Below are 26,768 nucleotides of genomic sequence, written 5' to 3'. Positions count from 1 at the left end.
TGCAATGTAAGAATCCATGATGGAAATCCCAGTAAGAAGGGAAAATCTGAGAAAAATAGCATGCAAAGTCTAAAAATTATGGAAAAATTATAGTAAAGAGATGACAACCTAATCTACAACTTTGAAGAAGTCAGTTTTACAAAATAATAGACGAAAATCTATGTAGCTAAATGCAAAACACTGTTGCCCTACAAAGGTCAATAGTGAGCTATCCACAATAAAAGAGAAATAATTGAATGTAGAAAATTCTAAATGAGATGAAATTCTTCAGCATTAAATTGAAAATTACTCTCATAATTGACAAATTTTCATCCTAATTTTAAGTAGTAATAAGTGGGCCCACAGGACTGGTCAGGCCAAAGGTCTAGATACCCATCGTTAGTGGAAAAAAAAAATACTAATAAGTGGGCTTTCTATAAATTGTAGGCTCACCCACTTGACCGTAGGCGATAAGCTGTACATCTCTTAAAGTTTTCTAGAAGCCAATTGGATTTCATTGTTGTGGAGACCTGGAGTATGTTTGAACTTTGAACCCTTTTTCTTGGACCACAAGGGCTCCATCTGATTGCAAGTAAAGGGAAGGAAAGAGAAGTAAAATCAGTTTTGAAAAGGAGACAGGAAAGTTTTGTAATCATGATCATGATCATGTAATTTACCTAAAACTCTTATCATATATATTTTTTTCAAATGCAATATTTATTTTACTTTTCAAATGGAAGGAATTCGATTGCAAAGTAACGTAAATTTAATAACCAAATTTGAAATGCTTTGGAGTTAGTTACACCATCATGTGAGGTAACGATTACAAAAATTTCCACTTTAGTATTGAATTGATTTCACTTCCCTTTCTTTCCCCTTATTTTCTTTGCAACCAGACGGAGCCAAGCCTTTGAAATCCACGTAGCTTCATCAGGTTTGCTCACGCTAGGTCTTAGAATGAAAGAACAAAAAAAAAAAGAGAGGAAAAGAAGAAAAGAAAGAGCCTGTGAGATATCACAGGAATGGATGAGCTAAGCTTGTGCCTGGACCAAAACAATGACAATTCATGGAACAACCTTGAAAGAGCGGCAAGGAGAGCCTAGGCGGTGGCTAGGCCAAAAGGCAGTGCCTAGGCAGTTGTTGTATAAAGAGGGGGAGGGGTTGTAAAATACAAGGGATATGTGAAATAATGAATTCTTCCCTTTTACTTATACATATGATAGGGTCTTCTTGTTGATGGCAATGGCGGCTGCTGCTGCTGCAACCTTTCCAGTGGCACTGGCAGCTGCTACTGCTTCTTCTCCCCATTTTCTTCTTTTTTTTCCATTCTTTGTTTTGTTTTTCTCCCCATTTCCTCATTTTTCCTTCTTTTCTTCCTATTTTATGTCTGGATGCTTTGAACAATATGCCAACTTGTTGCCAAGGAATTCAAGAACTGCCTTGTTTCCCAGGCGGCACCTATTTGATGCCTTGACAACTATGGTGGTTTGGTAATTTATGAGGGGCCACCAGGATTGTACTCCTACATTGATTTAAAAAAGAAAATTTATATGGATGTTCAGCAAGGAAAATTTTGTCAAGTTGATGACAATTTCAGGGGATCTCAGGGTACATTTTGCACTTTGATGTCACAGCTGAAATATTGGCCTTGTTGAACCAAAACTGACTGATATAACCTGAGTATGAACACAACTTAATTGGTCTGGGATTAGGTTGAATCATGCAGAATCTCAACCCAAAATGAGCCTAACGATATGCATGCTTGATGTGTGTTTTGCTTGACTCTTGCTTTGCTTTATGTCTATAGTTCACAACCAATAATTAGTTGATGCTAATTTTCAGAATTTAACAACAACAACAACCGAACCTTATCCCAACTTAATGGGGTCGGCTACATAGAGGTTAAAAGCAAGGACGAACGCGAGGATCCATGCAAAAAACCAAAGCTCATATACATATACATATACCCACACACGCACACACCCCTTAGAAAGAAACTTGCCTCGCGACCCAACAAATCGTGGTCTCTTAGCTTGATGTAAAGAAAAACATTGTGAGCCTGATCATCCCCTCCGGACTACACTACACCCTGTTCCTTACTATCTTGCTTCCTTGGAATGTTCCTTAGCTCAATGAATCATGAGTCACTCGGCAAGTTCTGCAATGATTGTTGTAGGAATTGGGTAAAAAAAATTAGTTGCATATAGGATAAATTCCAATAGTGTGGCCATTCAAATGTCTTCAAAGGAAAGACATACCTTGAATAATGAAACATAACATCAAACAGTAATGAAGTGGGGAACAAAAGAAGACTTTAGGGCTTCATCATCCCACTCCAATCCAGACCACCACTCCTCCTTCCCATAGATTGTAGGTAATGACAAGGCATTGCCGCCTTTGAGCGGGAGCTTCTTCAGCTTTGGACACCCTATAACTGCGATGGTCTCCAAGGAAGGGAAAGCCAATGCATGTTTGTAGACACTCTTTAATTCTGGCAGGTCACGTATGGATATGGTTCTTAGACTTGGGAAGGCAGTCGATTCCTCCAGTTCAGTTCCACTTACAATTTGTTCAACACCCTTGCAATAGAATATATAAATGACTTCTACGCATTGAAGTTGCGACATCCATGAAACATCTTTCAATTTATCACAATGCCAGATGTTTATGGACCGAAGGTTCTGAAGGCATCTGCCAGTCACCTGATTCCTCCATATAGTGGTTAAGTTGGGAAGGCCATGTAAGGAAAGAACCTCTAGGTTTGGAAGGCAATTCTCTCCTATCTCCACATCAATTGCCAACTCCTCCAAATCATAACAGTTATTTATACTAAGTCTTCGAAGATTCTGAGCATTTCCAGAAGTTGATGTCAGTGGCAAACAAATCAAACCTTCACATTCCTTGACATATAGGTAATGTATGAATCTTGGTAACCTTTCTGAGCAAGAAAGCCCATGGAGTGTGCCACTTTCGGTTACTGTAATCCCAAGACTAGTCAAGTGTCTCAACTGCTCCAAGTCCTCAAAACAAATTCTCTTGTCTTTAGAAGAATTTGCATTCCAATTTGAATAACTATAGTACAGATTCAACACTTGCAGTAAGGAAAGTCTGGATATGGCCTCAGATGGAATTGTTGTGAGGTAATGCGTTCGTAGCAGATCCAAATGCCTTAACTTTGCCAAATTTCCTAACTCTTTGGGCAATCTTGTTATTTTAGTCCCTGATAAATCAAGATGACGCAGCTCAACTAAATTGCCAATATCCACTGGAATCTCTCTCAGACTAGTGAATGATAGATCCAAGACCCTGAGAGTGGGCATGTATCTGAAGAAACCATCAGATATCCTGTTCAAACCAACATTCCACTGGAGCAGCAAGGTTAACAAATTTGGGCAATCTGGTACTTGGGTCACTCTGTTAATTTCATTATCCAGTAATGATATCCTCTCCGCCTCGTTCCATCTCTCAACACCAGGTGCTTCAGTTAATCCAACTCTTGTCTGTACAAGAAATTTGTATGGTCTCATCCCACATTCAGATGCTATCCACAAGGCAAAACCACGGACGACATCATGCATCTTTACCTGTGTTTTCTCTTCGCCAGTTTCCAACAGACACGCATCCTGTAGGGATCCAATAAGAGCATGTCCCTTGTTATGGGCATTGAAATATTTTTTACCAGATCCATCCAGATACCCTTCCCCAATCCAATACTCTATGAGCTGTTCTTTCTCAATAGGGTAGTCATCTGAGAATAAGGAACAATAAAGCAGACATGCTTTCAAGGTATCATCACGCAAATTATCATAGCTTAGTTTCAAGTGAGTAAAGACATCTTCCATACCTCGAAGTTCCGATGGTGAATCCTCAAGCACTTGCCTCGCATGCTCCCATTCTTCCTTTGTTTTCTTGTTGGCCATTGCCCTCCCAGTTGTGACCAGGGCAAGTGGTAATCCACCACATTTTCTGATAATAGCCTCAGCAAGAGGTCCTATGGATGCAGAATTGATCAATTCCTTGTTACCTAGCTTCTCTAGGAAGAGTAATCTAGCTTCATCTTCATTCAAGAACTCCACTTTTAGTTGCCTTCTAGCATCCATGTCGTTGCATACATCAATGGTTCTTGTAGTGAATATGACCTTACATCCATTAGTCTCGTCGGGAAGAGGAATCCCAATCTTCTCGAGGTCCAATCTTTTCCATACATCATCTAACAATAAGATGAACTTCTTTGTACTTAGGACTGAGAATATCTCTATGGCTCTATCATCTTGGCTTTCTGTTTCTTCCCAAGGCAAACCCAGCCTAACTGCTATAGCCTTCTGTATCTTCTCCACAAAATAATCATTGGACACCACAACCCAAATCACCACATCGAAGTCATGAGTTCTTGCAAGAAACTCATTATTGACTTTCCTTAAAATTGTTGTCTTCCCAACACCACCCATACCATAGATTCCAAGAATTCCAACTTCATCTTCTGTAAGGAATTGCTTAACCTTCTTTAGCATTTCGTCGAGACCCACCGATGGCCTGATAGGTACTGGTTTTACTCGAATAGGACGCGACCCATTAGTGATTTCAAATTCTCCATTGCTGATCAATTCCTTCACATCACTCAGCTTCTCTGCAATTCTCTTCCCGAGTTTGTAGTTTGAACAACAATTGACATGACACACACCCCAAAAACATGATCTTCTATTTTGGAGTTCTTCTTTGATGGAATTTACTTCACGTTCAGTTTCTTCCACCCTCTGTATCCACCGGTTCAACTGATTTGCACGTCTTACCGGCATATCTCGGGCTGCGTTGACGTCGGCCTTCAAGTCTTCTCTTTTATCTAACAGTTCATCTGTCTGTTTTGTCAAGTTGTCAACCTTTTTTTCCAAATTTAGCAGAGATCTTATCTCTGTAGCCACTGGTTGAATCAAGCTAGCAAAGATGTTCATCAGGGGGCTTACAAAATCCATGATTTGATGCACAACAACTGGGCAGAGGAAGAAGAGAGATGGAGGCAACTGGCAAGACTGACTGGTTTTGAGGAAATCATTGAAAGGCGGACTTGACCGCCAATTTTGAATTTGGTGGTGGCTGGTAAGCTTCATTGAATTTTCACTGAATTGACCTCCCTGAACACCAGTGGAGTGGTCTACTACTAATTTAATACGATGGGAAAATTGCCTAAATCTACTAAGATAAGAAAATAAATTACAAAACAAATTAGGTTGACTTCGTTTACACCTACTTTTCTTGTAAATCTACTTGGAAATCTAATCTCAATTTTACATTGGTCAGCTACTAGATACCTTCTGTGCGGTACCAATCTCTGTAGCGTAGTCTTTTGGAATGGTACAAGTAATAAACACCATATGTTAGTTTCCTTTCAGTGAAAGCGAAAGATGGGTCTGGGTATGTTGGAATGGGCATCGGAACAGTGGGGGAGGTGGAGGACGACTCACCTGAAAATTTTAAGGGCAAAAGATTCAAATGCCATTTGTGTACAGATTCTTTCACATGCGTTTGGTGTGCGGATTCTTTCATACGTTAGGTCCAGACAATAAAGTGGTAGGATCCACTCTCACTCTCCTCGAAACCCCATATTTTACAGTTCGTAATCATGCCCCTCCATTTAATCGAATTAGTACTACTTGGGCGTCCGAGCGAACCCTCTCCCAAAAATTTAAATATCAGGAGTGGGATTCCATCACCACAAGATCCTTTTTTTCTGTATGTGTTTGGGGGGTGGGTTGGGGGTGGGGGAGAGAGAGGGAGTCAACTGCATTGGTTTATGAACAAACAACACTCAGACCACCAACTTTGATTCAGAAACATTGTAAGGAATTGAGTCAACCCACTCCGCGAGAGAGAGAGAGAATCTAGTAGCATCATCCTTACCTGGGACATGCACTGGAGCATTATGAGCCCTGCATCTCAACATAAATTGCACACTGAAGAAAGTCATTGGCAAGCATGCGAATCTCTCCAATCACCATCTTAGAATACAAACAATGAAGGATAGCAACACTGTTGAGATCATTAGCCAATATATATATATATATATATATGAGTCATCTTTTGAGTAAACATGTCTTAGGTTAGAACTATGAGCTATCAGCAGACCTCCTCTCATCATTGCTGATTCAATAAGGTCGATGATGACTACTTCATCGCCGTTGAAACCACTTAATGCCGTATAGATATCAATTAAACACAAGCATATTGATGCTAATTCAAGCATAGTTCCTCTTAATGTAGGATATCATACAACCATCATCTCCTCGCCCCCCCCCTCCCCCCCTTGATATCATTAAAAGAAAATTCTAGGGAGGTAAAGATGATCAATAAGGCATAGTTATAGGCACTCAGCAAGAAATCAAAGAAAATAGACAATGTAGATAGCACAATGATTCCATTGCTAATTGATTGAAGTCATTCCATGAGAAAATTACATTCCATTGTCCAAATTGCTTGAGGTACATAAAAAACTCAAAAGCAAAATACAGGAAAAGCCTAAATACAAAGGACTAACTTAAGGACTCAAGGACAATCACAACATTAACAGGAGGGAGTGAACACCAGAAAAATCCAAACAACAAAGTAACCATTGAAGTCTGCATCAGAAGTTGTTGAGTTTTCATAAACTCTGACCAAAATTTTCTAAGTCTATTCCATCCATAGGCCACAACAGATTTTAATTGCAATGTACTCAGCCTCAGCAGTAGATGAGGCTTCTGAATTTGCTTTTTGATAAACCATGAGACTGGGCAATGACAAGTCTCAATACTACTTCCATTTTTAGTTCTCCATCCAGCAAAATCAACCTTCTAGCACCCAACTAAGTCAATGTATACCATTGGGATACCACAGTCCATGAATGATTGTGCCTCGCAATTGTAAAGAACTTTTCGCAGCCCTTAGATGTTCCTTTGGGGCTTATAGAATTTTAGCACAAATATTACCAAGTGTCGGTTCTACTAGCTGTCAAAAGTAGAAGACTATTGATCAAACCTCTATGCGCCTTCTTATGCACTGAATAACAAGTTTGGATCAGGGACTCAAAATGAAAAAACACGAAAGACAAGACATTCAACTGAGAATACAACAAGAAAACATGAGAGAAGAACAAAAACCCAAAGAAAGGAAAAAACTCGATAAAGCATACAATAAAAGAGAAAAATTCATATTTAAAATCTTCTCTCATTGAGGAGGAGGATGAAGTAAGAATGAATGATCATGTCATATATATCTTCATCAAAACATACTTTATACAGCAAATATGCCCAAACAAGCATACAAGCATGTGTCCATATATATATCATCATCACTTTTCTCAAAACTGATGGATGATTTATTTTCAGACCTTACTTCTTTCATAATGATCTACCAATTCAAGCACAATCATCATCCAATAATCACATAATATGCCTCTCCAATGGCCTTCGAGTATGAGCATTGTGTATTCTGCTTTGTTGATGAATACATAATTTTGCATAAGCTTTCAAATACATTTTTGCACACACTTCCATTAGTAGCTCAAGTAATGATATCACAAAGATTAATATGAAGAGCACGTTTCTAACAAAACGAGTGATAAAAACTTTGCTAATGGAAAATTCTCTTTCAGTCGAGGCAATGCTTAGACTTTCATCACAAGGAGCTTGCTTCAAACAAAACAAAACAGAGATCTACCAAGATAAGGAGCAAGCTTCCAAAAAGAGGAAATCATTTATTTTTTCCAAAAAATGTAGCCAATTTTGTGAAATAAGGTAAATGACCAATGCTCATTAAGAGACAATCAGCCCTGAGATATTTTAATCCCTTGGACAGGGTTATAGACAAGTAGCCTGATCAACCCCCTACTCATTCAGACATCCGGGGTTTATATCCAGTCATCCGGCCTATACTGGCCAGAACAAAACAGAAAACACAAAGACAGAGAAAAGAGAATACAAAAAACCAAGACTGAACATGAAGTAAAGAAGAAAATCCAAAACCTGTGAAGGCAAATATATAAACAAGGCACAAAAGAGACAACCTAACTAACATAAAAAGTATTAATACAAGGGAAAAGGTTCTCTGAGCCGCGGAGGTAGGGGATGCTAGCACCTTTGTGTCTAGCTCTCTTCTCATCACATGAAATGACCTTGCTGCCATCCAATGTACGATATGGTTTTATCGCACCTCACTCCTCTATGTCACTTGCTCAAAGAACCCTCTCCCATAATACAAATACAAAGAACAAAACAAGCATGCATGCAAAGACTCAAAACAGGATAGACAAACAAAAATTAACAAGACATGCCAACAAAATACACTTTCATGAGTCAAGTTTGTTTAGGTGAATCCCTAACACCAACTTTTCTCCATATGGAGCAATGCTTAATATCTTGTAGTGATTGCTCAATGTTGTTCACCTTGTTGCCATTTCCAACTTCTTCTTTCTTTTTCTTCCACCATTGATGATGGAGCCTAACATTTTCTTGTATATTGTGCACCCAATCTCTTTAACCAGTTCTTGTCTTGGTGCTTGGAAACACAGCTGTGCAACAAAACATCTCAAAAGCATCTTTTGGTACCCATTTTAACTTGGGTTCAATAGGGTTCGTTTTCGGTAGGGACAATCAAGTTTGACGTGTCCTTTCCTTCCAAAAAAATGATAATAAACAGAAGAAAATGAAACTGATGTAAACCATTAATACTCATACCCAAAGGATCTCATATACTATCTAGGTGGCCAATTTCAACTTTATAGATCATATCATGACTTGGGCCAAATAGCATGTTAGGCTCTCGGTTCCTCTAGTGGACTTCTCAAGAGAACTTTATGGGTCATCTACAATAGAAATCAAGTCTAGATTCGAAAACTCATTCTCATTGGAGAGTTCGAGATTTTCGAAAAACAAAAGATTGTTCTCTTCTTTGAGATGATCATTTTTCATTGATGGGATTTTCTCATTGACACCCTTTACAATGTCAAATAATTTTTGAGATTTTCGAAAACAAACTTCTTTGAGACAATCATTTTTCACAGATTGGGTTTTCTCATTGACACCCCTTAGGCTGTGTTAGGTAGCCATGAGAAGAAAAAAAAAAGTAGAAAAATTGTACTATTTTCTGAGTTTTAGAAATTCTCCTTGTGTTTGGTATGTCCTGAACCAAGAGAAGATTATTTTTTTGAATTCACCTTGGGAATGGTGAAATTTTCTTTTGCTGCAAAAAAAAAAAAAAAAAAGAGTCTTGCCTAAAACACAAGGAAAGACAAGGAAAAAAAAAACAACTTTTCTTTCGTTTCTTCTATTGGTAACCAAACATTTATTTTCTTACCATTTCATTTCTTTTCTATTCTTTTCTAGATTCTTTTTTCCTGTCATTTCTTTCCTTTTCTTCTCTTGGCTACCAAACACAGCCTTAAGGTATCAAATAAATTGTATCCTTAACTTTTTGCCCTCTTACTTAGTATACCACAATTTTCTTCCACTAGAGTAAAATCTTGTCCTTTCATTTGTGTATTTGAAATTGTGTGAGAATGAAATATGGGTAAGTGCACTTTCAAATTTTTTTGAAACCCTCTTTCACCCCTGATTTAAAGAACATTTGGGAAAAAGATAAGGGGCAATCAAAAGGTGTTACATGTTATAAACACACTTATAGAGGTGTCATTCAAACAGTCTCTTCATAGATAAAGTAGAAAATCTCTTCTTGAGAAGGCTAGTTTCCTTATGGCATTAAGCAACACTCAGAAGGCACTTAATCATCAAAAGTAAAATAATTTATCTCATGAGGTTCCATCATCATCATTCCCTTTAGAACTATAAAACGAATAAAAGAAAAGGAGATAGGATGCTCTCTTTTTTTCTCTGAAACTGTTTTTCCTCCAATCTGTTATTCTGAGATTCAATTCTGATCTTGTTCAATCTGCATTGTGAATCTGGTTTCCAGTTCTCAATCTTATATTTGAAATCCTCCATCTTTAACCCCGATCAGCTTCCTCTTGTACCTTGAATGATCTTTTCTTAATCTAAAATTTGATTATCTAAGTTTTCATTGCACAACTAAGTATAAGGGCGCATACCCATATGCCACAGAATTAATTTAGGATCTGTTGGTCCCTCCCTGCATTACTTGTCATCAGCATGGAATGAATCATTGGAGAATATATCTTTTTGTAACTGCACAATTCCTCTCAAATTTCATGATATTTTTTCCTGGGTAATGACTCATGACTCATTTCTTGAAATTTCCCCCTTCTTCATATATTCTGAAAGTGAAAGCTTAAATATTTTTCCCTCTAGCTTCTATTTCCATTTCCTTGCTGAACCAGATTCCAAGAGCAAGTAGCATGGTAAAAATCCCCTCCCCCCCCCCCCCCAATTCAAATGAAAAGTTGAGTTCATTCCAATTTATCCATCCACCTAAATACTGCACTATAACCTTTTTGTTTCTGGTCCCCAGAGTAATATAAGATTCTTTCAATATCAATTTCACCTAGTACAGCTTGAAACTCAAAGCTAGCTTCTCTCACAACACAACAATCAGAAATAAGCTTAGTAAATATGATCTCATAGCTTCAATAATTTTTAGATTCTACTCTTCACATGGTGTGCACAATATGCCAGATGCAATGGCACCAGAGTTGAAACTTCTCAATTGTGCAACTCTGCCACATAGAAAGTACTTCATATATAGAAAACCACAAAAAGAAATATAATTTTGAAATTCTCATAAAGAACTCTAAATCCCAATTAAATTAGGGAAACAACAGATTCATGATCAAGCATGAAGGCAAACAGTAAGCTGAGAGAGCAAGAAAAGTTAACACAGCAAAAGTAAGCAAAACAGATACTGCTCAACAATCCAACATTATGGCCAGATGCAAAAACGTGTGAGGAAATGTAAACTAAATCTGAGCTGTCTCGACAAAACTATCTGAAACTCTTCTGTCATGCATGAATTTCAAAGAATATACATAACAATACCAAGATACTCTGCTGTCTTGAGAACCTCAATATGTTGATCTGCCATCTCCCTCAGTGATCACATCTTTGAAGGCCCCTCCACTTGGAATCATAGGTAACACATGCTCCTGATGGGGTACAATAACATCCAGCAAGTATGGTCCAGGGGTCTCCAACATCTTCCTAACTGCTTCCTTAAGGTCGCTCTTGTTTGACACACGGGCAGCAGGTATACCACAAGCTTCTGCAAACTTTAACATGTTTGGGAATATCTCAGACTCATTTGATGGATTCCCAAGATATGTATGGGCTCGGTTTGCCTTGTAAAATCGATCCTCCCATTGAACAACCATTCCCAAATGTTGGTTATTCAACAGCATGATCTTGACTGGTAGGTTTTCTACACGAATCGTAGCCACCTCCTGGACATTCATGATGAAGCTTCCATCACCATCAATATCAACAACAATCTTACTAGGGTTGGCAACAGCAGCGCCAATGGCGGCAGGTAACCCAAAACCCATTGCACCTAATCCTCCGGATGTTAGCCACTGGCGTGGCATCTTATACTTGTACCATTGAGCAGCCCACATCTGATGTTGCCCAACCCCAGTACTTATAATTGCATCCCCATTTGTCAATTCATCCAAAACTTGAATCGCATACTGAGGGGGAATAGCCTCTCCAAAAGTCTTGAAATTTAAAGGGTACTTCATTTTCTGCTCTTTAAGGTCCTTTGTCCAAGCAGAGAAATCAAACTTATGGTTCAACTGCCTCTCCTCCAACAAATTGTTCATTCCTCTCAATGCTTGTTTAACATCAGCACAGATAGAGATATGGGGTTGCTTGTTTTTCCCAATCTCAGCTGGATCAATATCAATGTGAACTATCTTAGCGCGGCTAGCAAAAGCTTCTAATTTCCCAGTAACCCTGTCATCAAATCTAACTCCAAATGCAAGCAATAAATCTGATTTTTCCACAGCATAATTCGCATAAACAGTACCATGCATACCAAGCATTTGAAGCGAAAGCTCGTCCCTAGTGGGATAAGCACCAAGTCCCATAAGAGTACTTGCCACAGGTATACCGGTAAGCTCCACAAACCTCCTGAGCTCCTCGCTCGAATTCAAACAGCCACCACCAACATACAAAACCGGCTTCTTTGATTCAGAAACTAATCGAATTATCTGCTCCAAATGCTTCTCGTCCGGCAATTTTGGCAGCCTAGCGAAATAACCAGACAATTTTATGGGCTTATCCCAAATGGGCACTACAAGCTGCTGCTGTATATCTTTGGGGATATCAATCAGAACCGGACCAGGACGACCTGATGAAGCAAGGAAGAACGCTTCATGGACGATTCTCGGAATGTCTTCAACATCAAGAACAAGGTAATTATGCTTGGTAATCGATCGGGTAACCTCAACAATTGGAGTTTCTTGAAACGCGTCAGTGCCGATCATTCGCCGAGGGACCTGTCCCGTAATGGCGACAAGAGGAATACTATCGAGCATCGCATCTGCGAGGCCGCTGACAAGTTTGGTGGCACCAGGGCCAGAGGTGGCAATGCAGACGCCGGGTTGGCCAGAGACACGGGCATAACCCTCCGCTGCGAAGACCCCGCCTTGTTCGTGACGAGGGAGGATGTTGCGGATGCTGGAGGAGCGTGTCAGGGCTTGATGAATCTCCATAGAAGCTCCACCTGGATAAGCAAAGACGTGGGTAACGCCTTCACGTTCGAGAGCTTCCACAAGGACATCAGCACCCTTACGGGGTTCACCAGGTGCGAATCGCGAGATGAAGGAAAATGGGGTTTTGGTGATGGTAGTGGTAGTGGTAGTGGCGGAGGCCGAGGCGGAAGCGGCGGAAATGGTGGTGGGCTTTGGTTTGGGAACTGCAAGTATGTTGGTAATTTCAAGGGGACGGCGATGGGAGGGTTTAGGGAAGGTGAGTTGGATTTGGTTGGTGGCCGGTTTGACGGAGGAGAGGAGGAAGGAGGGCTTGGGAAAGTCAGTGTTTCCGGCGGAAGCCATTGGTGACAGCGGCGCTCCTCTCCTTTGTGCCAAGTGTGTAGTATTGGGGTGGGACGGTGAGTTTAACCTATATGTGGGTATGAGCCATGACAGTTGTTATTGTGGGCCCTGGGGCTTTGTTCGCTTTACACCTCGTTAAGAAGATCTGAGGTGGCATCGTGCATCCCCATGAGGTCGGAATCACATGACTCGCACCTTACAAGGGGTGGTCCGTGCCTCCGTGGGAAAAGCAAATTCAGGCACGTTTGAACTTTGATGGAGACCGGATCAACACGTTTGAAAAACTAGGACAAAGTGTTTGGTTCCGACAAGCGTCGAACGGTGTGTTTTTAGTTATTTGATTTGGTTTACGTTTTGATAAGGTGAAACTAAAATTGTATCATATAGGAATAAGATGAAATCAAAATTGTTTTTATTCGATTTTGATTTTAGTGATTTCTAATCAGTTTTTATTATTAGGTTCACAATCGATTTACATGTGGTTAATAGTATCATTTTAGAAAATGGTTTGCATCCTACAGCTAGTGTTAATCTTAAATATATTAAATTTCTTAAAGAGTCAAGACGATATACTTTTATTTTGCTAAGGATAATATATTTTCTATGTAAAAGACTATACATATAATAACTAATTAACTGTGATCTTAGAAATTAGGAAATCAATTAGTGTGATTATGTGAAAGTGAAGCTCCATTCTCGGTTAATACTTTGCTTCTTTTTTTCTTCCATTTTTTCGTAGAGACCCATCAAAATTCAAACACTTTAAGTCTTTAATACTAGGTGATGGTTAACCATCGATTTTCTGGTTTTGAATTGAACCGAACCGAACCGAAATTATGGCTTATAAAACCAAAACCTGATCAATTTACTACGGCGCGGTTGGGTTCAGTTATAATCGATCGGTTTCAGTTCAGGTAAATATTTTTGGTTATATTTTGACACTCTTACACCTAAACGTAGGGCATAAATCGGCCGGGCCTAATCGGGTTTGGGCCCTGACTCACCTTGAGTCTGAACAGAGCTTGAAAAACTCTAACATTGGATCAGGGTTGGGTCAGGCTCGAGTTGAGGCTTCAGTCTGGGCAAACCCAACCCAACGAAATTTAACCTTGAATTTTTATAATAGAATTTAAGGCTTATATTGGTATTTTACTTACGGGAGAGGGATAGGTATGCTAGCGTAGTACCTAGGAATTAGGAATGCTAGCAGCATTTTGACTGTAGGATTTGATCAACATGAATTGAACCGTTGGATGGAGAGAAGATAAATAAATTTTCAATTCACGGTTGCAACACCTTTACTCTCTCTCCCTCTCTCTCTTCTCGCCGGAAAAAATTATTCATTTACCGGATCCAGTTGGAGAAAGTGAAGTAGTTGGGTTTATTTTTTTTCTCCTTTCTTCTAACGATTTGTAGAGTGTTGGTTGAACATCAGCAGCAGCTGCGGCGGTGGCAGTGACAGCAATAGCAGAATTTTATACGATTAACATTATGCGATTTCCATTTCCATTTTTATGTTTTATCTAACTGTTGCAAATTACTTATATGCGGCGACAGCGGCAGCAACAGCAGCAGTAGCGAAATTTTATACGATTAACATTGTACGATTCCCATTCCCATTTTATGTTTTATCTAACTGTTGTATATTAGTTGTGTTTTTCTACATCATCAAGTTCTATCTAGGGCTTGGAGTTTTATTTTATATTTATCCCTTCTTGTTTCGGAAATCCATTGACAATCCGAGAAAGCTTTTGCATAGAACAAATGGAAGGGGATCAAATGATCCCTAAAGCTGCCAAGAACGGGTAATCATTTGAGCCTGAAATAATGGAAAATTTCATTTTCTTTAAAAGAAAAGGAATGAAGGGGGTGGTAAGGGCGTTGAGATAGAGAGAGATTAGGGGTGAGAAGTCTGGCTGTGGTGGCTTGCTTTGATATCAGAGATCACCGGAGATGGAGGAGACAGGAATGGGATAGCAGAGGGATAGAGGAGGTGATCAGGCCACACACACACACACAGAGAGAGAGAGAGAGAGAGAGAGAGAGAGAGAGAGAGAGAGAGAGAGAGGGGTAGTGGGAGATCAGCAAATTTTTTGGAAGGTAGGCGGAGCCGGAGTCGGAGCCAGTGAGAAAAAGGGGAAGGAAGATTGTGGAGTGACGGTATTGAGCAACTTTTGGAAGACAATTACAAACGGAAGAGATCTTTTATCTTTCATCTGACGGCCACTATTCGCTAGCATACTTAATTTCTAGGTACTGTGCTAGCATACCTGTCCATTTTCCTTTACTTTTTTATAATTTTTTAATGTATGAGATATGAATGGAAAAAATAGGTCAATCAAGGTTAATCCTGTTGTTTTATGGTTGTCTTTGTTGGCAAATCGGCCACGTGGCAGTGATGATGTGGCTAGTTTGGATGGCATAGATGGAAATGACGACATGGTAGTGTCCAGTGTTACCGATGAGATAACAGAGTCGTTTGGTATGCATGGAATAGTTTGATACATCCTTAGTATGTGGTGCAGGTTTCTGGATCAAAACTGATAAAATTAGCCAATTTATGCTCGAGGGTATTTTTGGCAGTGAAAATTATATTTTTGGAAGATCGCTTCTTCATGAAAAATATAGATTGTAATTTATCTAGTCCAGTGCATATGATTTTGTCACATTCCGATACCGTATGAAGAATTTACGACATTTGTGACAGTCGATGGCAGTTTTGACATTGAAGATAAATTTTTTAAAGGAAGTGTTTTCCATGTAACAATACAACAAAAATCCAATCTTTTCAACGGTTCTGATTTCATCGTGTTTCGATTCCGTATGAGAAAGATGCGTCATTGGAAAGGTCTAGGGGCATTTTGATATTTTTATATGGCTGAGTCAGATGATTGAATCTTCTAGAAAGTCGTAGAGCATCTAGTTACGGTTTCAACACACTTCGTTTCATCTAGATCGGATATCGTATGAAAAAGTTATAAGTGTTTCCGTAAAGCCGGTTTGAAAATCTAAACCGAAAATTCATTAGTATGCTGTTGGGTGGATTTTTCATAATTTATTTTTGAAATTTGAAGGGCTTTAATGTAATTTTGAGATTTTAAAGGTCTTAGTTGATAAGGGGTGTTTAGCACTGGAAATATGAAGGCAGAGGCTTATGTATATATAAGAGAATCAGAGGGATCCTTAATACACGGCTCAGATTGAGCCACGTCGGTGAGATTTAGATCTGACGGTTCATGCAAGAGCTTGCATTGAAGATGCTTACCCGAGGTTTATCATTGGTGGAGTGTATTAGATATGATGGTATGGCGCTTCACCATATTAGTCTTGATTTTGTGTAGCGCATGTACATAGAATCTATAAAGAGATTCTCCATATCTTGATCTGAACCAATCATATCAAATCGGTTCCGATCTAACGATCAATATCGATGGAGCTTTATTAAAGTTAGCCGATAGCGTACCGTGAAACTCGCTATATTAACCAATCGGTGATTGACAGCGCGTTTGACAATGTCAGCACGTATGTCATGATGATATCATAGAGATTCAAAATCTATGGTTTAGATCTATTGTCTATTGGTTTAATCGGATGGTTCAGATTATTAGATGCTCTTTGATGAAATCTATGGCTAGATTTGCGCCCCTGTTGCGCGCACCGCCGATGTAGCCTACACCGCTCCTCCGAAGATTCTATTTCTGGCTTTCTGGTTAGCCCAACTTCAAAGGGCTATATCTCCCTCATCCTAACTCCGATTTGGGTGATTCAAGTTGAAGATTCTTCATCTCTCTGAACTCTACAAGCCTAAAGGAAGAAAATGAGGAGTTGCAGAGGTGGCCGAATATTTGAGTTGAAGCTCAAAGAAGGCTTAGGCTTTGAATGCAAAACCTATAGTCTCTTGTACTTGATCCATTAGAGACTTGGGAAGCTACTGGAAGGCAAGGTAGCAAGCTTTATTGTTGGTAACCAAGAAAAGGGAAGAGAAGAGAGGAGGAAGAAGAAAGCGAAAAGTGAGAATAAGCCCATTCATGCTTGTGTGCGCCATTGTTGAGCCATTAGAGCTCTAACAAAGGAAGAGAGGAAGTGGAAAGAAAGAAGAAAGAAGATGAGAGGTGATGTGCCTTGATGAAGCTAGGGAGAGGTGATGTGCCTTGATGAAGCTAGGGTGAGCTTTCACAAAGGAGGAAAGAAAAGGAAAAGAAAGGAAAGGAAAGGAAAGAAAAGAAAGAGAGGAAAAGAAGAGGGAAAGTATTTGTATCACACACTCACTGCCAGAGCGTTTCAGACACGGACTAATTCGGGTTCTACAGTTCACTTGAAGATTCTAATTTCTTCATCAAATTAGGGGAGGTTGAAGATTCTAATAGACCATTGTATGCTTAGCTAGGTTATATTATCATAGACCTATGCTATGTGAGATATCATTGTAGGGCATTGTTATAAGCCCAACCTTATCTATGTAATTGGAGTTCAGTGGGTGCTGGACATAGGGACAGTGCGTTCCTTGGTAGTTATCACTACCTAAACATATCTGTCATGGGTGTGGCCTCTCAGGTTATTCTGAGAAATTGGGGTGAAGACTTAGCCTTTGTAAGTCAAGGGTGGAAACTGAGAATGTATTCCTTTGGCTATGGGTGCAGTCATAATTAGTATTGAGTAAATACTGAGTTCGACAGTAGGCATTACTCTGTGCATGTAGGCAACTAACCGAAGCACGTATTTCTTGTGTTGTGATTGTGCATGGTAGTATTGTATTGTAGATTGGAGTGTGTGCTTGTAGGATGGGTGTGTACATCTGATAGACCTGACCACTTGGTGGTGCAGTGTGGATGTACATACGACTATGTGTATGTGATAGTGATTGCCGTGTGGGGTCTGTGAGTCAACTCTCAATAGTAATACATATTATGTGAGTAACTTCTTGCAGCAGTGAGAGTTATCAATAGTGTACATAGTAGCTCTGGACAACATCAGTAGACTGTGATTGAGAATGAGCCACATCAGCTAGTGACTTGGTAAAGAACCAGTTGAGGGAAAGTTTTTGGACACACTGATTCACCCCCTCTCAGTGTCAGCAGGGACTCAACAAATCCAAATATTGCAGAAGACAAGATCAACCCAACCCCACCTAGCCTGATTTAACCCGATCCAAACCGGCCCTGATAGAGTCAATTAGGGCCAGGTTGAGTTATTATGAACCCGATAGGGTTGGGTTATGGTTTTAAGAAACCTGACCATGTTTCACCCCTATATGTAATGTTTCCAGAAAATCATATAGGATTGTAAATTTAAATTATATATTTTAGGAAATTTTTTATCACTCCCATATATTTATCTTATATTTAATCAAACTCGATTACTTGAAATCCTCCAAATCGATTCTGATTTTTTTTCGATACCATATTGGTGGATTAATACGAACAAGGGGCAAAATGATAAGAAAAAAAAAGTGACTTTCAATATAAAACCAGATGTGTTTCTATCCAATTATGAGTGATATGGATTAATATTGACTCAATATCGACCTTGATCGATCCCATTCCCTAATACTGAGTTCTCATATAACGCTTCTTATACCTGTCCTTGCATTTTGAGATAAGATCCGATGCTCATACGATCACTTGATTGTATGAATAAGTATTTAACACCTATCCAATTTTCTGCCATTATAAGGATAAGGAGGAATGTATTTAAAAAAAAATAAAGACAATTATTCGATACTGATTGCTTATTCATATTACCAGGTGATTGTAGGAACAGTTGATCCGTTTTCTCCCAACTTCAAATGAGAGATCAGAATAATTTTTGTGGAGGAAAACGGTGAAATAGGTCACCCGGTTCTCTTTACCGCGTGGCGGTTTCTAAAGTTTGGTGGAAGACCCTCCTACACTTCTCATCGTTCTCTATTTGATAAATCGATGGAAAATTCAACTGAGAACATCGATACCCATCCGTGATCCGAGAGAGAAACAGAGAGAAAAAATGGCTTCTTCAATCCTGGCGGCGGCAGCAGAGAAGGTCGGCCCTGCCGTACGGCGACAAGCCCTTACTCTAACGGACGCCGCAGCTGCTAGAATTCGCCATCTGCTACAACAACGGCAGCGCCCATTCCTTAAGCTTGGTGTCAAGGCTCGTGGTTGCAACGGCTTATCCTACACTCTCAATTACGCAGGTTCCAACCTCCCCTCTAATCTTCCCTCAATCACACTTATCCGTATACAGACGCTATCATACCAATTTTCTGTTTAATTTTTGGGATTTTAAGTTTTTGCATCGAATATTTCAATATCCTGTTGTGAATTTGTTGACTAATTAATGAAAATAGGGAAACTCTTTTCATTTTTTTACTGGGTTGTTGTTAATGTTCATAGATTCTTCAAGTATGCCAAATGGTTGCACTTAGGTTGTCTTAATTTATTTCTGAACTTATGTCTGAATATGTCGATTCTGAAATTTTCTTCTTTGTTGCATGCAATTCTATTTAGGGTTCTCTTGTTACTTTTATGTTTCGTGGTCGTTTTAGGTTTTGGATGGTAATGGTTGCTCCAGGTACTTAAACTATTGGATTGGAAAATAAAAATTCCAAAATGCTACAAATGCTTCTGCTTATTGGAAAATGAAAATTGGTTGCTACTGTGTTATAGGAAGTAATTTTATAAAGGGTAAGGGTTCCTGACGATTCCGGTGTGGGGGAAATCTCCCACGCCACATCAATGGCAGCTCGGGAATGGTATAATCCACAAGGTCAAGGTAAGAGAGAGAAAACAATCAAAAATCCTCTGTGAGAGGGTGATGGTACACTGGTGTCGTGGGGAATTTTTGCCCTTTTATAAAAATTTTCAGCCAAACGATGACACACAGTTTTGTTATTAAACAGTATATGGGAAATGACTATGCTAAAGTTCAGCAGAGGTGGTGGTCTAAGTTCTTTTCAACATCATCTCATGGATAGTGATACGGGTTTGGGAGAACTCAACCCCATAAACTGGCTTACAAGCTGAGGGGACCCAAGACCATATCAACCAACATCAGTTTCCTTTGGAAACCAATGTGGGATCAGCCCTCCATATGGTTGATATGGGACTGTAACAGATAGGTATTTTCTTGTGCCTGTTCAGTATGATGCTCAAAATCCAAGTCCAGATTTCGGGTTCCTCCCAGATTTTACAACCTATTCAGCAATGCTTCATCATCATATGATCTACAGGTTCTAGAACCATTCTTTGGATATTCCACAATTTCCCTTTTCTGCTGCCAATGAAGTTCTGTTTCTTTTTGTAAATACACCTGCTTCACCGGTCTGCGTGTTTGTTCCCTGGAAATTGTTCCATATGATCTTGTGAAGCTTCTCATACAATATGGATTACATCTTATGAGCAGGCCCATAAACAACAGGAAACAGTTCAGAGCACTGATCCTCTTTTTATCAGACGTTCATCTGATGGTCTTGACATACGTTTTCCTCCAGATACAATGCCTTCTACTCCTATGACTTTTCATGATATTCAAATGTTCATTAAAGAGCATGGCCGAAAGTATGAAGACTTTGAGTTACCTGTTGATCATACTCTCCATCTTTGGAAAGTTAAGTCCACCCTTGACAGAAATAACCAGGTCTTTGCAACTAAGGCAAGTCTTAACTGGCAAGCTGGGAATGCACGTTACTAGAATACTATGCTAGAATCCATTCTGTATAATCAGAAAAGTCTCTCACAATCACATGTCAAATGCTTTCTTTTTTTATTCTCAAATTTCTGATCTTAAGCAGCGAATTGAAAAACTGCTTCATTTAGTCAGTCTGCAGGACTTCTCCAAAACTTCTTATCAGACTGCCGGATTTGAAAAGGAAATTTTTTTTTGCAATCCAAGCTCACTGCAGTCCAAGCACACAGCAGAAACAACATCATATGCTGTTTCATTACAACCAAGTCATACTTCCCTTCTTTTTCGTAAGAAAACAATTTACATATTGTACCCCTCCACTCCAGCTCAACAAAAAGACTTATCAGGGTACAAAAAAGGAAGGTGAAGCGAGCTGATTCACTCTTCATTGTGCGACATAGAAATGGATGGTTGAAAATACATGGAAAAATGTGAATACACCAGGGGTTATTGGTTGAATCTAACTCTGAAATTTGGCATCTGGCCATTCTAAACCATTTCCTAGATATCCGTATAGTCGAAAGCATGGTTCGAAATTTCGACTTAAATGTTGAATTTTTGGCAAAATACTTCAGTTTGACAAGAACTACTGAAATTTACCAATTACTGAAATATTTCGATTTTGGCAGGGGACAAAGCTCACCGAAATTTGAAAATTTTACCTCATCGAAAGTGGCACATCACTCTCCCATGTGGCAGACCTTGGTGCCGGTCTAGAGATACCCTCTTTACTTGCCGGCCCAGAAATTTTTTGCTTAAAATCAAATTGACGAAGTATCAATTCTTTAATGTGAACATATTTAGCATTGGTTGTACTTCCATACATGCTTTCTGTATAAGCACTATAGAGTTTGGAAGCCCATGCCAAAATTGGGCATCGGTTCCAACAAGGGTAGATGGGTATTTTGATAAAGTTTGGGCTTTATTTTTGTAATTAAATTAATTTGTAGTGGTGTCTTTAGACTTTAGAGGCTGTTGACGGATACTGAGATAGGAGTCAAGTTTTAGTCTTTAAGTTGGTCATTGAGTTAGATTATGCCGTCGATAGGGTAGCTGTGTATAGCTTGGGTTTTAATTATTCAGTTTCAGTTTGTGACTAGGGAGTCCATGTGAGAGTTGGATTTGGTATGATGAAAGGTATATACATTTAAGCACCCCCTATTAATTACACAGTTAATATATTTGAATCATTTAAGTTTTATGTGCTGCTGAGTAATATATTTTTTTTCCTATCATTGAGCCAACGTGCAATCCATGTGCTTGGCTTTGCTTTGTGCCGGGCCCTGGTTGCCCATGACAACAGTGGTGAGGATGCTTGAAGTGTATGCATGATGCAGCCACAGGGAAGAAAAGGTTAAGGGGTTAACATGTTTTTTTCCTTAGATTTATTAGTATTATTAATCAGCCAGTTCATTTTTGGTTATGTTTTGTTTATTTTATTTTTCAGTTCATGTTATGTTTCTATGTATCCTAGTTGGATTAGGATTGTTTCTATAGCCGATGGCAGGTCTGATTTCCTAGTTTTTCAAGTTGTAATTGGATTAAGATTTGGTCCATTCCCTAATCTATAAATACATGTACTGGCCTATGGCCTACTCCACTAGTTATATAGCTAATAAAATTTCCAGTTTTTCCAACTGTGAGGTGTGTGAATTCATTGCTGATCTGGGAGGATTCTCAGATCCTTTCTTTGGTGGATTCCAAGGAGCTATGCGGGTCGATTCATGTTTCTCTCTCCCTTCTTATCCCTTCTATTTTCCAGCTTATAACCCCTCAAACTTGGTCAGTTCTTCACCTTTCCAGTAGCTTGTGATGCCTCCGTTTCTGTTCACTTTTCAGTTAGATTTGTTAAATAGTTGTTACGGTGCCCAGGCGAACCAAGACACTCGAAGGGGAGGGGGGTGATCTAAGGTGACACCAGCAAGGTGCCAGTCCAGACAAAGCCACCTGGACACCTAGGTGACACCTCGACAACTATCTTAGATCTCATTATTTACTGATTAGAAGCACTCCAAATTTAGTACTTGAATTTCTGTCATCATATTCTATTGGATTCTGATCTGAAGCCTATCGCTTGGCTAGATTCTCAGTTCTATTATATCCCTGCCCTGTTTTCCTTCTAGCGCTAGGACTCTGCTGCTGCCCCCTATAATTGAACTCAGAATTCTTAGAGGCTTTACCAGCTGATAGTCCTCATCAAGCAGGCCACATGACCTGAGTTTATGGACCAACTGATAAGGCCTTGTTGAGTTATCAATTTTCTCCTCTAGTTCTTCAATTCTGAATTTCTGGTTTTGGATTCTAGTTTTCCTAATCTGTTCTGTTAGCTACTAGAAGTTCTCTATTATATGTTGTGTTGAAGATCCAGCTTGGCAGATCCCTCTGCTCGAGTTGCATACTTAGGCTTGAAAGGTCATATTTGCCACCAATGCACTAGTATGTATCAGAGGGTATTCGGACGAGTGAGATGACCTTGAGCCCTCCTGGAGTTGCAATTTCAGTTTGTGTTTGAAGATATCGAATTAGTGAGATGACCTTGAGCAGACGACCTTGAGTGCTCTTGGAGTCACGATTTCAGTTTGTTTAGAAGATATGCAAATTAGTAGATGACTTTGAGCCTTTTGGAGTTGGGATTTCAGAGATCATTAAATGAGGAAGAAAAATTTACTACCAAATGCCAATGTCCGTGATTCGGCCAACCTAAATCTCTAGATTAGTGCAAAGCCTCAAATCAAGCAGCAACTGCATTGCGGCCCTAAATAAAAGTAATTAGGCAAATAATAGAATAATTTCCCTTCCAAATTGTCGAGGAATAGAGTTCCTAAAGTGAGACGGGGATCTGCATTGAGGAGAAAAATGTAAGTTGTACTTGTTTAGGGTTAAGCAGGTGAGGGAATAGCTGCTTGTTCAGAAGAAGGTAAAAGCAGAGGGAAAAATTAAAGTTTATGGTGAACTTAGGGTTAGGGTTTTTAAATGGTGCATGATGCTCAGAGGAGCTCGACGAGTCCTTTATGTCTTTACTTCTGACCTAAGATTGGTGGAAGACTTTAATGGAATGCCAGGATTGTAGGACTTGGGACTAGGGTTAATGGGAAAGGTGTGTTTCCATTAAGAGTTTAAGTTTGTAATGAAACTTAAGAGGACTGAGGGCTTGCCAATTTTATTGAATCTTGATTTCTAGGATGAGAAACCAGCAAGGGCTAGTTAAAGTTTCAATGAAAACTAGGGTGTAGGCTATGTTTGGATTGCATTTTATAGAACAAAAGTTATTTGTCTTTCACACAGGCTGGTGAATGAGATTAATTTATTTTATGTTTTAGTAGGTTTCTATTGATAATTCTTTTTAAATGGTCAGCTGGCTGATACAGAGATGTTTTTGGTGTACTGGATGGGCCTGATATAGGGAGTGCAACACCTTGGTTCCACTGCCTGTTTAGTTTATCATTAATTAAATGACATTGGTTGAAAGTTGAATCTACTCTACAATCCCACTAGAAAATCTCTTTTGGATCAGCAACTCAACCCCAGTTCTAAGTGCCACCCATCTCTGCTCCAATTGAGTCCCCTTCTCCTGCTAGTCCTGAAAAACCTCTCACTAACTGTCCCATATCCATACTATGCCTCCAATACCTGAGGGTTCAGGGTCCCTTAATGAACATCCATCCACATTCAATTTAATTGACAGCCTTCCAGAGATGGTTATCACATAATTTCTAGCCGAGATAGCTCTTTCCTTGAATTTGTAAGGGGCTCCAGCACTGTCTAACTAGCTAACCAGCTGGAACTTTTGAAAGGCCTTTTCCACTGCTGCGCTTTTTGCGACCATGTTTTTAATTTATCAATTACCAGGCGAACATCAGCAAATTGGCCTCAAAATAGTCCTGCATTTACCCTTTATGCAGAAACCTCCATTTATTCCCAAATTGAGCTCCACGTCATACCAAGTTTCTTTACATCTTCAGGATAGATCAAAGACATCTGAGATTCTGAAGCATAGCGAGAAGATGGAACCAGACCTGTTTGGCAAAGGAGCAATACAGAAGTAAGGTGATTGGCAGATTCTCCCTCGCTCTACGTTAGGAGGCATGCATGAGGGCCTGTCTCATTCTTCTTTTATGGAACCAATGAAAAGTGTGTTTTTGTGACCGATTTCCATCCTAGTGCTATGCATTTTAAGGGGGCTTTAGATTTCCAAATTGCCTTAGAACCATGGGGTTTTTCTTGGGAAAGAAGTGGTTTTAAAAGAAAGGCTTCCTGCTGTTAGGTCCAAGAGTATGAAAAGTAAACACATTATTCTTTTTGATAGTTTTGGGAGAGGCTACAAGAGATGGTACCCACCCACTCATCTTAAGCATCCATATGCATGGCTCGTGTCACACTTGAGTTCAAAAGGAAAAAAAACCCTCCCCCACATGAACAAGACTTTTTGTTGTCTCCTCTTATTTGTCTATTTTGTTTTTATCAACTTTTCTAGTTTACATTTTCCTTCTTTTCTCTCACTTTATTTGTTAGTGGAGAGGTTACACTTTTTTCAATGTAAATCAAAGTATTAAATTTTAGCTAGTTTTTTTCCCCTGAGAGATGTAATTCTGCTTTGGGGGATCCTCAATGCATGATGATGTCTACACCCTTAAACTAGTTAATTTAGTTTATTTTCTTTTGTTGCATTGTGTGGTTCCCAAGTGGTTCAATTTATGAGGATTAATTGATTTATCCTAGAAGAAAAGGATGGGGGGAGGGGTGGTGGTTGTTTTCATCTTATTAGAGTAATTTCATATCCTGGTTCCAAACCTAAGTGGTACATAATGCAGGCTGGGTATTTTGAATAGTGTTCTCTTTTTCTCACCATTAATTGGACACCGATCTTGACATTTTTAACTTATTTTTCAAATTATGTTTACTCATTTAATTGTGGGTTCTCTATTTTTGTGTGCTTCCAGTTGCTTTTAGATGACTCTTATCTACAGCGAAGGTAGTATTGGCAGTTGTTGGATGATTATTACGATTAAGGAGAACCTGAGTTTCCTCCCTGTAGCCAGCAATGTTTTATAGGCTGTAACGCCAGCAATGCCAAATTGGTATTGGTATTTTGGCCCCTTACCTTTTGATCCATCAGCTGGGAACAACTAATAAATTCTGTCAGTGGAGATGGCTATAACTTTTAAATGTAAATATGCAGTATGAAATGTAGTTGCCTCCAATTATATTTCTGTTTCCTTTTAAATAAATCAGAATGTTATTGGAAGCTAAAATTAGTCGAAAAGTGCACTGGATTCCATTTTCATACTCTACTGATTTGTAGTTCTGTTAATAGTTTGCCACTCTAGGTGCTCCAACTGATGCCTCTGGTTTAGTTATATAAATTTTGACCAAATTATAGAAAAGTTAAAAGTATTTTGTGAGTAAGGCCCATCTTATACTGATTATTATTACCCAATACCTTTGAATTATGCAGACAAGGAAGGGAAGTTCGATGAATTGGTTGAGGACAAAGAAGTGAAGATATTGATCGATCCAAAGGCACTCATGCATGTCATTGGGACCAAAATGGATTTTGTAGATGACAAACTCAGGTAAGAACTCCGTCACCATCTTGCCAGCTTATGATTTCCTTGCCTTTCCTTCCCCCCCCCTCCCCCTTTCCCCTTGAATAATCACTCTTTCCAATACTATTAAGGTACATACATTTATAAATGCTTATTCACTGGATTCTGATTTAGCTGTATCTGCTTTACTTCTATATTTCCTTGGACTCACTCTCTTATCTTTCCATTCAAGAACTTTTTTTCCTGGTCCTAATTAAAGATTACTTTTTCCTCGTCACAGGTCTGAGTTCATATTCATCAATCCAAACTCCAAAGGGCAATGTGGGTGTGGAGAATCCTTTATGACTACAAACAATGGTGAATCTGCTAAGCGGGGAGATGTTTAATGGCGATGAGATTTATGAACCGTCGATTGACCTTTCAAAGTTTTGTTCACTGGCTGATCAGAATACTATCAGTTCATCTAGCAAAACTCTGGGAAGGACGAAGATCACAGATGGAGGCATCATAATTGTTGGTTTAAGTTCATCTACAAAAGCAGAGTTCCACATTAATTTTTTTATTCTTCTGATATGTTGACACACACAAAAAAA

The 26,768-nt window shown here is 39.2% G+C and overlaps 3 protein-coding genes across 4 annotated transcripts; 1 reads left to right on the top strand and 2 right to left on the bottom strand.

Moving 5' to 3' along the window:
• Positions 1-1,734: 1,734 nt before the first annotated feature.
• On the bottom strand, positions 1,735-5,697 carry LOC122069236 (disease resistance protein RPS2). 2 transcript variants are annotated; one of them, XM_042633206.1, is made up of 3 exons: positions 3,824-5,697; positions 2,238-3,727; positions 1,735-2,137 (listed from the first exon to the last, which is right to left on the bottom strand). In XM_042633206.1, exons 1-2 carry the CDS (start codon positions 5,082-5,084, stop codon positions 2,259-2,261), a joined length of 2,730 nt encoding a protein of 909 aa, XP_042489140.1. In that variant the 5' UTR covers positions 5,085-5,697; the 3' UTR covers positions 1,735-2,137; positions 2,238-2,258. The 2 variants fall into 2 exon arrangements, with proteins under 2 accessions (XP_042489140.1, XP_042489139.1); XM_042633205.1 differs by having other exon boundaries at positions 2,238-5,697.
• Positions 5,698-6,371: 674 nt separating this feature from the next.
• LOC122069232 (acetolactate synthase 2, chloroplastic-like) lies at positions 6,372-13,353 on the bottom strand. Its single transcript, XM_042633201.1, has 2 exons — positions 10,956-13,353; positions 6,372-6,957 (listed from the first exon to the last, which is right to left on the bottom strand). Exon 1 carries the CDS (start codon positions 12,965-12,967, stop codon positions 10,982-10,984), a length of 1,986 nt encoding a protein of 661 aa, XP_042489135.1. The 5' UTR covers positions 12,968-13,353; the 3' UTR covers positions 6,372-6,957; positions 10,956-10,981.
• A 5,457-nt stretch (positions 13,354-18,810) lies between these two features.
• Positions 18,811-26,768, top strand: LOC122069233 (iron-sulfur assembly protein IscA-like 1, mitochondrial). Its single transcript, XM_042633202.1, has 3 exons — positions 18,811-19,139; positions 26,085-26,202; positions 26,456-26,768. The coding sequence occupies exons 1-3, from the start codon at positions 18,950-18,952 to the stop codon at positions 26,559-26,561; spliced, it is 414 nt and encodes a 137-aa protein (XP_042489136.1). The 5' UTR covers positions 18,811-18,949; the 3' UTR covers positions 26,562-26,768.

This window comes from Macadamia integrifolia, unplaced genomic scaffold (assembly GCF_013358625.1).
Source record: "Macadamia integrifolia cultivar HAES 741 unplaced genomic scaffold, SCU_Mint_v3 scaffold561, whole genome shotgun sequence".
In the NCBI taxonomy this organism is placed as follows: domain Eukaryota; kingdom Viridiplantae; phylum Streptophyta; class Magnoliopsida; order Proteales; family Proteaceae; genus Macadamia; species Macadamia integrifolia.
The sequence above is the reverse complement of the archived record's forward strand: the minus strand, read 5'-3'. Positions and strand labels throughout refer to the sequence as shown.